The sequence below is a fragment of the Staurois parvus genome, unplaced genomic scaffold, assembly GCF_062004578.1.
Source record: "Staurois parvus isolate SC_StPar_1 unplaced genomic scaffold, SC_StPar_1.0 ptg000006l, whole genome shotgun sequence".
NCBI classification, from domain to species: Eukaryota; Metazoa; Chordata; class Amphibia; order Anura; family Ranidae; genus Staurois; species Staurois parvus.
The window spans coordinates 9,075,287-9,086,396 of NW_028317802.1; the positions used below are offsets into that span (position 1 = coordinate 9,075,287).

Genomic DNA, 11,110 nt, shown 5'->3' on the forward strand with positions numbered 1-11,110 from the left:
GTCTAAAGCTGGATTCACACCTATGCAATGTTTTCTTGATGCATTTTCCATTGAAATTAGTGAAAACACATCACAACACATGTTGCAGGTATACACCTTACAATGCTTTTTAATGTGGGTTGATGCCCATTATGATGCATTAAAAATGTGTGACAACCCACAGTAACACTTTATCAACATGTATTTCAATGAGTTTCTGTTGATTTCAATGACAAACGCAGCAGGGGAAATAAGTGTGAAACCAGCCTAACAGAAGAATTCCTTTAACTTTGCAGAAATGTACTCCTTCTGTCTCCAGGAGATGAAGGGAAATCTCTCCAATGGGGCTCAAACAGCAAAAATAATCAGATGGGTTTTTAACCTTTATTTCTCTACTTAAAAGTAAAAAGAAAGTTTGGGGTATGCATACTCTTTAACCGTATTTACTGGCTGTACAATTTATTCACCCCAATAAAGTAATTCTTTGAAGGCAGTTTTTGTGTTCTGGTCTTTCTATGATTATGGGCCTTGCAATGGTATCACGACCTTTTAGGCTAATATAATTTAAGCATTTCCTTTACCTATAGTGATTGCATTCACTGCTTGGTTTGTCTAGGAGTAAGGTCCTGCACTGTATTTGAGAATGTCAAGAGCCTGCCTGCACACCAGGAGAGTATAGGAGAATGCCAGCTAATGTTAAAATGGGAAATGCGGTAAATTCCTACTTACCCCTTAGACTAAACAAGCAATTAACTCTTGCAGTGAGGATGGGGGAATAACATTTTTTTTTCATGGTGGCTAAAATTCAGCTTTAAATATTGTGAAGAGAAAATTACAATGAGATAAAATACCAGATGCAGTTAAGCAATTTATATCTTATAAATAATAACCTAACATATAAAGGGGATTATTTACTTAAACTGGAGGGTGCAAAATCTGATGCAGCTCTGCATAGAAACCAATCAGCTTCCAGGTTTTATTGTCAAAGTTTAACTAAACAAGTTGAATTTAGAAGTTGATTGACTACAATTTACAGCTGCACTATTCTCTGAGTGCTCCAGTTTTTGTAAATTTCCCCCAAAGTGTTGCCAGTCATATACAGCCTTGGTCTAAACCACGTTCAGCAGTGAAGCATGATGTTTACCCCACTACCCACAGATCTGGTCCCAATGCTCTGTGTTGCATTATTTGATTGGAGTAGTCCTACAAACAGCCTTCCATGGTGATAACTACTTACATTCTGCAATTTATGTGTTTATTACACATTGCAAAGTGAAAGTTCATTTTAGAATATGTGTTTCCTGAGTAAGTGGCCACACAGCCTCATTTGTAGCAACATTTTTATACACAAACATGACACAATGAGGGTCCCCACCTACAGGTAGTCCCCTTCTATCAATCTAATAAAGTAACTTTTATTTGCCAAGGCAATAGATTTTCTCTCTATTTTACCAGAGTGCCAGTAGATAGCACCACTGGTTCAAAGTATGGAAAGAGTGAGGTGCAGAAATATGGACAATGCTGATCTGCTGCTCAGTTAGAATTCATTCTCTTCTGCCATCTCACAGAAAGCTCAAACTGAAGAATATATATATACATCTATACAATAATAAATAAATGGTCCCAAGGGTAGCCACATCACTCTATGAGGTACATGCCCAGGCGCTCACCCACAAAGACATTCTACAAATCCAAAACTGGTTTAGAGGCACTCACTGCTCTTGCAAGGGAGATAGATCAAAACAGGAACATTTTTTTGTTGATGTTTCAGTGAAGATCAGTCCATCTTTCTCAAGAGAATGATAGGCTGATCTTTATTGAAACAGCAACAATAAAAATGCTACTGTTTTGATCTAGTTCCTTTGCAAGACCCTTGAGTGTCTCTCTACAAGTTTTGGATTTATGATAAATAAATCCATATTTATATACTCCAAGCTTCGTTTTGCTGAATAAGGTTCACAATGGCCATATGTGGCCAAGTCTACCAGCTGAGCATTGCAGACATAATGTTTAAATAATATGTTTACCTCTGCACTGCGTTACTGTCAAACATAACAGAAATATACCTTCCATAACAAATTAGAAATATACAGATTAGAATCTGCATATATGGTGCAATTTCTGATAACATACTTTGGTGACACTGATGGATTAATTTAGCCAAACAGATTAAAAGTGAGAGAAATATATTACAATCATAAAAATACGTAACATTTTTTAAATTATCATAAAGTAATAAAGAGCCAAACAGCATGCTATTGAGTAAAATTAGGCAACTTTGTGGTATAAAATGTAGATCAATTTGTTTTTATTATCCATAGCAACATTTCCTACCTTAAAGTGGTTCTTAAGCCCAAAGGTGTTTTACCCTAATGCATTCTATGCGTTAAGGTAAAAAATCTTCTGTGTCACACACTCCCCCCTAACCCCTCCCCTTTTTACTTACCTCAGCCCAATCACAATCCAGCGCTGTGTATGAGAGCTGTGGCTCTCCTGGATATGTCACTCCTCCCTGGCAGATCGATAGCAGTGGGAGCTATTGGCTCCCACTCCTGACAATCAACTCAAGTGACAAGGGAGCAGGGGGTGGGGCGGTGTCCCTCTCTCTGTGTCAATGGACGCAGCAGTGGGTCTCGGGAGTGAACTCGCAAAAATGCCACTATGGGAATTGGCTTTCAACTGGGGGCACCAGCAAGAGAGGAGGAGCCAGGAGCACCAGCAGGGGATCCCAGAAGGGGAGGATTGGGGCCAATTGCTGCAATTCTATTGCACAGAGCAGGTAAGCATAGATGTGTCTGTTATTTTTTTCCCATTACAACCTCTTGCCAACAGAGCTATATCCAAAAGACAGCTATAACGCGGTTGTCTAGTTCTGAGAAGGCATCATATGATGTCCTCTCAGCCCCTCCCCCCCCCCGTGCACCCTCAGTGGCATGCATCTGGCACTCTCCATGATTGCTGTTTTACATGATGATGTAAAAGGCCAATTACAGTGGTATTTTACCATGTGATCAGCTGTGTCCAATGTGTCACAGCGTGAGGAAAGTACTGCCGATAACCTGCAAATGACACAGAGGACATCTGCACTGATGATCAGGGCACTGATGATCAGTGCCCTGAGGATCAGTGCCCAGCAGTGCCGCTCAGCAGTGCTTCCCACCAGTGTTCAGCAGTGCCACCCATTGGTGCCCAGCCATGCCACCCATCAGTGCTGCTCAGCAGTGCCACCCAGCAGTTGCACCAATCAGTGCTACCAGTCAGTGCTGCCCATCAGTGTCACCCATCAGTGTCCATCAGTGCCGCCTATCAGCATCCATCAGTGCCGCATATCAGTGCCCATCAGTGCCACCTATCAGTGCACATCATTGCTGAATATCAGTGCAGCATCATCAGTGCCTCCTCATCAATTCTCATCAGTGCTTCCTATCCATGCCATCTCATCAGTGCCCATCATTGCTGCCTATCAGTGCCCACCAGTGCTACCTATCAGTGCAGCCTCATCAATGCACATCAGTGAAGGAGAAAAATTACCTGTTTGCAACATTTTCAAAATAGAAAAAAGAAAAACTTTTTTAGAAAATGTTTTGCTCTTTTTTTGTTTATAGTGCAAAAAATAAAACACTCAGCGGTGATTAAATACCACAAAAAGAAATCTCTATTTGCGTGAAAAAAATGATAAAAATTTCATATGGGTACAATGTTGCATGATTGTGCAATTGTTATTCAAAGTGCAACAGCACTGAAAGCTGAAAATTGGCCTGGGCACAAAGGAGGTAAAAGTCTCCGGTAGACAAGTGGTTAAGTGAAAGGGTGTGCTACAATCTTAGTATTGCTGGGCTCTATGGACACTAATCTTCCAATCCCTTTATAAAAATTCCTCCTGGTCCTACTACTCTTATAGTTAAAAGTTAAATATAGGAAGGAGAGCCATCCACAAAAGTACATTAAAGAACAATAAAATGATACAGTTTGGATTTTTGGCTCTACCTACTTCCTACAAAGTATTGAAGTATTTACTCATGAAGATGCATACCCAGTAACTTAAACTGCCTCTGGCAGATATTGATACAAAAATCTCTATTATACATACATATAAAAAACATCAAGACACACATACCAGATGTTCTTAATTGCATATAACTTAAGGATGCAGTTAAATCCATGGGCAATGTCCTTTCTCCAACAATAAATAGAGCTTTTAATAAATGGACCACAGGAATCATCTTTATATGTTTTTTTCAACCATTATATATAAAGTATATGACACTGTTCCATTATGGAACCTCTTGGAAACCTATAAATAACACTCTCTTTACCTCTATAGGCTTACACTGGGGACACATATCTATTTATTGTTGGAGAAAGGAAAACATCTGTGCCTTTAACTGCATCCTTAAGTTATATGCAATTAAGAACACTAGGCCTTTTGGAGCCACTGTTTGTTTACTTCACTTCAATATTCATAGAATATTGGCATTTAGTATGTTATTACAAAAATGTGTCTTGATGGTTTTTATATTTATGTATAATAAGGATTTTTGTAACAATATTTGTCAAAGATAGTTTAAGTTATTGGTTATGCATCATCATGAGTAATTATTTCAATATTTTGTAGGAAGTAGGTAGAGCTAAGAATCCAAATGTTATCCTTTATTAATCTTTAGGACACTAATCCTTGCAATATGTTTGTTTTGAAGCCATAGTGCCTTCTGTGCAAGAGCAGAAGAAAAAGGGTTGCTAGTGATGAGGAGTTTATTACAGTTATTTCATGCCAGAGAAGATTCTCCCTTGGCTTACTGAGACAGAGAGAGACAAGAATCAAATAAACGGACTACAGCTTGCACCCCACTTTGTACTATTTGAGATATATATATATATATATATATATATATATATATATATATATATATTATAGCCTTTCTAGAAAGTGCCCAATAAGAGGGATATCAAATTAATAATAGAAAGATTATATAAATACAAGAAAAACATGTAGGTGCATCTAATACTGCTAGCTGCCAATATAGGTGTCCTTTTATCATGCAGCGATAAATGACCGCTGTTCAGTTCTCTGGCATTCTCAGAGGAGACAGTTCTCCTCTGAATGCCTTTTTATGAAGCAGTGTAGATCGCTTCTCCTAATGAGGAGAGAAGCGATCTACAAATGCTTTGAATGCTAGAAAATGGCTCCTGTTACTGTAATCTCATGACATTACAGTAAGAGATCAGTCAAACTCAGTTTACTAAGCAGAGGTAAATTACCAATGCTTCGTTTGCGGTTCCCCCGATTCTCCACCTCTGGGCTGGAGAATCTGGAGGGAGAACACAGATCGCCAGTGAAGGGCTGACATCGCTCCTTCATACACTGGAAGTCTGTGTGCTGAGATGATCAGCGGGGAACATGCTCTCCACTGATCATCTCTATTTCCTAAACCACTAATGATCTGAGATCAGCAACGATCCTCAGGATCACTGCTGATCTCAGTTTCATAAAAGGACACCATAATCACTGGATTCCAAAGTGACTACAAACAATTGTTATATAATAGATTCCAGTAAATGTGGTGTGTATATGAAGCAATGACAAAAGTACCTTTCATCTCCAATACACATTGTTGTTTGTGACTCTTTGACATCCATAGAGATGAGTAAATCTGCCTGGGTTCAATCCATGAACAGTTTTACGAATCCTGCATGAAGTTCAAAGTTCGAAAACCTTGCTGTTAACCCACTATAAGTCTGTGGGGGCTTGTTATTCAATGCTTAATATTGGTCATTTATAGGGCTAATAAGCAACTAATTGTCAAACAAAGGGCATAGAAAACTGGGCATTGCCATGAGGAACATTGCAAATACCAAACTTGGATGTTGCAAGTCTACATTTGTATAGAAAGGGAGCCGGGATAATTATTTCCCTCAAATGTTTGGCTTTTGTGACTCAAGTGACCAGGGTAAAGGTATACACAGAATTATATGCGTTCCTTGTTTCTGGCTATGGAACTGCAAAGTTTTTGGCTAAAAGTTCACAATTGATGAATTTTGTGAATCCTATGGATTTGCAGTGAACCTATGGTTACAGCATACCTTAATCTCATCCCTAGTCAATAGGGTTTAAACCTAGGTGTGTAATTGTGGACTTGTAGAAGTTTTTCCTTATTGCAAAATGTTCCATGGTGTAGTAGATGACATCTGTATATAATGACTTATTTACAATGAGCCAGAAAAGGAACCATATGCAAGACGATGATACAGTACATCACATTCTTCAGACAATGCTAACTTGCTGACCATAGATAGACAGTACTAGAATGTACCATCTTTATATTAACATCCATATCTCGAAGAGAAGACTCCATGATGTTGTATTTGAGTTTTACCTACACCCACAAAATCAAAGCAACAATCATGCTTAACGTAAAACAAAGTAAATGACCACCATATTAGTTTCAGTTCGCATCAGTGTAACCAAATAAATTGTTAATAAAAACATAGTCTATCTCACCTGATTTGGTGTAGTCACAGGGTTGGATTCAGAAAGTGTCTCACCTAACAAATCATTGGGCCTTAAAAAGTTTCCATTTCTTGGGAAGGATAAATCATGTATTCCTGTTGATGGGAAACAAGCTGGATAACATGGGCCTTGTGATTCCGGTGGAGCCATCCTCACTTCCATATACTTTAATGTACCATCTGTGTTAAGGTAAAGTGTTGGCTTATACTGATCAGAATAGCTGTGGGAGTATGAATCTCTTGAGAGACAGCATCTACAACTACTGCTGTAATAGTCTTTTCTAAGGCACCGCACAATTAGGATTACAAAAGTAACCAGGGAAACCAAACTGATGGCTATGAGAGAAATTATAAGATATAAGGTCATATCTGAATTTGACTTAGAACTTGGAAAAAAATCATGAGATTTGGGACTTTCCTGCACTATATTCTCCATTATATTAACAATCAGAGTGACTGTAGAGGACAGTGAAGGCTCCCCATGGTCACTGACAGAAATGACAAGTTGATGTTCTGTGTTATCCGTCTCCTGTAATCCTCGCAGAGTTCTGACTTCTCCTGTATATTCAGAGATGTGAAATAAAGCTGGACTGCGAGACTGAACAAGACTATAGGTGAGCCAGGCATTGTGCCCAGAATCCAGATCCACCGCAGAGACTTTACTGACTAAATATCCAGTAGATGCAGATCTGGGAATGGTCTCTTGTGCAATGACTTCCCCTGAATTCTCTGGGTATAATATAGAGGGATAATTGTCATTTGTATCCTGAATAAATATGAAGACTGAAACATTGGAAAACAGCTTTGGGGATCCGGAATCTTCCACTCTCGCAGTGATCTGTAGAACTTGGAGCTGTTCATAGTCAAAGGAACGCTGGGCATAAATATTACCAGTGTCGGAGTTAATGTAGACAAATGAAGAGACAGGAGAGTCATCTATGTGGCTCTCCACTATGGAGTAAATGAGCTTTGCATTATCTCCCTCATCTGGATCTCCAGCAGATACTGTACACAACAGTCTGCCAGGATCATTGTTTTCTGATATGAAGGCATTGTAAGCAGTCTGTAGAAATGCTGGAGGATTATCATTAACATCAGAAATATTAATGATGACTGTAGTCTGGCTGCTTAAAGAGGGAGAGCCGAGATCAGAAGCGATCAATGTAATAGTATATTGTGAGACTTTCTCCCTGTCCAGATGTCCACTAGTGACCAGTGTATAATGATTCGACATAGACTGGCATTTAAAAGGTAAATCTGGCGATATTTTTAGTTTAATTTCCCCATTTTTACCAGAATCCCTGTCTCTGACAGTGATAAACCCAACGATAGTTCCTACAGGGGCATTTTCAGGGACCTCATTAACCTTAGAAGTAAATTTAATTTCTGGAGCATTATCATTTACATCCACAACTTCAATTTGAACAACACAACGTCCTTCTAATTCTGGAATACCTTTATCTACTGCCCTGACAGATAATTCATATACATTTGCCACTTCAAAATCCACAATGCCTTTATTAAATATTTCTCCTGTCTGTGTATTTAAACTGAATACCTTCTTTGCTGTCTCTGGAGTGTTGTGATGAAATGAATATTCAATTTCTCCATTGATTCCTTCATCTAGGTCTGTTGCATTCAATTGTATAATAGGGGTTTTTAAAGGGATATTTTCAAGAATACTGATTTTGTAAATTGATTGATCAAAGACTGGTGCATTATCATTAATGTCATATATTGTAACAGTAATCTGAGATGTCCCTGACTGAGGATTCTCTCCTCCATCAATAGCAGTAAGAGTGAGAATGTGCTCTTTTTTCTCTTCCCTGTCTAGAAATTTTTCCAACACCAGTTTTGGAATAGGATTACCATCTTTTTGGTTAGTGACATATAAAGAAAAATATGGATTTTTATTTAACCTGTATTGAGCTACACTGTTAACACCCAGGTCTGGATCATGTGCTGTTTCTAGAGGGATCTGAGTACCAGGACTAGAACCCTGTTCTATAATTTTTATTACCTGATTAGCAACTAGAAATGTTGGAGCATTATCATTTATATCTAGTATCTGGATTTCCAAGCTAAACAGTTCCAATGGGTTTTCTGCTACAAGCTCTAAATGCAATACACAGCTTGAAGCAGATCCACACAAGCTCTCCCTATCAATCCTTTCATCTACAATCAGATCTCCATATTTCTGGTCAATAGTAAAATATCTGCTATTTCCTTCAGATCCCACATGTAATCTTCGTTTACTAATAGCTGTCTGGTCTAAACCCAGATCCCGAGCCACATTTCCCACAACAGTCCCTATATCTGATTCCTCTGCAAAAGAATAATAGATTTGTCCAGAAGCCCAGCCCCAGCTGCAAAAGAGAAAGGAGAAAGCTACTTGCCAAGCTTTTGAACAACCTTGGATGTTCATATTATAATGTCCTTCTTTGAAAAGTCTTGAAATATGTTAGCCTTGAGGTCCTTTTAATCCAATAAATGGTCATCCTTAGAAAAAATCCACTGAATGGAGTAAAATCCTTGCTATGTACATGATAGCAGCATTCGTCTGAGCAGCAGCTCTTTGTGTGAGCGAGGAAAAAAAGATGGGAGGGTGAATCACTGAGCCAGGGGGAGGAGAGCGCAGCATTGACAAGAGCACATCCAATGCATGGCATAAGAAAATATCAGATGGCAGGCCTGCCCTCCTGTGGCCAAATATGGAAATTTCAAGTAAGTTTACTATTGACATGAAAACTAGTTTGAATTTATTTAATGATAATATATTATTATTTTATTATTATTTTACAAGAAAAGTATTCAATTAATAGAATATACTCCATATTGCCTAATAAAAGACCTAGTAAATATATCTAACTAAAATATATTTACTGTAGAATTATCTAGTACTTACTATTACAGCAAATGATTAAAAGAAGTCCCTATTTAAAATTTTATAGTATGCTTCTAAACATAGGTACTAATTATTCAAATGTTAATAGTGATTCCTGGTTTACCACCATTACAAAGCAGGTTTTTAATATTAAGGCTAAACGATTCTCCAATGATACTCAAAAAAGATTAAGTAAAAATAATATGTGTGACATTAACAGATCACACATGTCTCTTTGTATAATTAGGTACCCAGTGCATAACATAAGCCTTATAGTTATTAATGAAATGATTATTATTATTAGTAGTAGTAATATTAATAATAATCATTCTGCTACCAGAAGCACAAGCACAAGTCTTTTTCCTACTTTGATACCACAAATGTTGGGATTAAACAATTAAATTATTGATTGACTGATAGAAAGAATACTACTAGCTTAAAATTCTCTGCAACACTGTGAAAACATTCTTCAACCAAGTCTTCTGATTTTCAGTAGTCTAAAATCCTACTTCTATACTACTTCTATAACAAAAAAATATGTGTCATGCCTAAAGCCTTGTACACATGATGAGAATATTGGACAAATGATCATCCGTTTTTTTTTGTGTGTTTTTTTGCATGCTAGTCTCATATGGAAAACGAATAGGTTACTAAAGTTATGAAAATTCTCATAAAACAGAATACAGCTTTGGAAGTGAAATAATGTACTGTATTGTAATGTATTCTTTCATTTCTGAGCATGCCCTAATTATATGAAAATCATTTGTTCTGTTATCTTACGAGAAGATTTTTCATGCTTGTCACATGAACTGTCATGATAGGCTCACAAAAGCTGTACACTACTGATCAGATTTTCGCACGATTGCTCCAAAAGCATTTTTTTGTCCAATTATCTCATTGTGTGTACTAGAAATTAATCTTTATCATATAATTCTAAATACTAGCTTGCTATTAAATGAAATATAATAAAACCTAACAAAGGAATACCATAGAAATTTTAAACAAAACTGATAAATGTGTCACTAATAGCATCCACCCACCTTATATTTAACATTTTAAAAGAAATACAGTTTCTGTTCCACTATAACTAGAAAAGTACAAAACACTGTTATCTGTAAAGACAGGGATAAAACATGCTCTCTGCACAGTGTGAAAAAGTTGTAGGTGCCATGTAGATGTTACACAGTAGAGAAACAAGGATCACTCATCTGCAATAACTCCAGGATGGCTGGGTACTTAGGAATGACAGAATAGGGTTGATTTACTAAAACGGGAGAGTGAAAAATCTGATGCAGCTGTGCATGGTAGCCAATCAGCTTCTAACTTCAGTTTGTTCAATTAAGCTTTGACAGAAAAACCTGGAAGCTGATTGGTTTCTATGCAGAGCCGCACCAGATTTTTCACTCTCCAGTTTTAGTAAATCAACCCCAATGTGTCTTTATCGGCAGGATAAAAAAACACAGGAGCATGCATTTTGCATAACATGTCCTGGTCTGTCGCCTACCCTACAAGCAGTTTGAGGTCAGATATTTGCAAGCAAGTTTTAATGTATTTTTATTTTAATACACTGAGAGAGAAAATTATGTTTTATTACTATGAAGTATCCAGTGGTCTGTGAAGTGGAAAGTCCTCAGCCCTGTCTAATCTCTAATACAGGGATATCTACTCAGTGCTCTAGTAGGTAAACAGGGCACTGGGGGATTGTGGACGTGGTAATCTATTGCCTGTATGGGCAATGTG

The 11,110-nt window shown here is 37.6% G+C and overlaps 1 protein-coding gene across 37 annotated transcripts in view; it reads right to left on the reverse strand.

Annotated features, from left to right (window-relative positions):
* LOC149474319 (protocadherin gamma-C5-like) overlaps window positions 1–11,110 on the reverse strand; it is a 561,663-nt gene that overhangs the window by 165,076 nt on the left and 385,477 nt on the right. The window contains exon 1 of one of the 37 annotated variants that reach the window (XM_089655128.1): window positions 6,479–9,006. The exons of the other annotated variants lie outside the window; for them this stretch is intronic. Coding sequence (XP_089511254.1) covers window positions 6,479–8,911 — 2,433 coding nt within the window. The 5' untranslated portion in view covers window positions 8,912–9,006. Of the gene's footprint in view, window positions 1–6,478; window positions 9,007–11,110 lie in introns of those variants that run through there. 37 annotated transcript variants of the gene reach the window in all.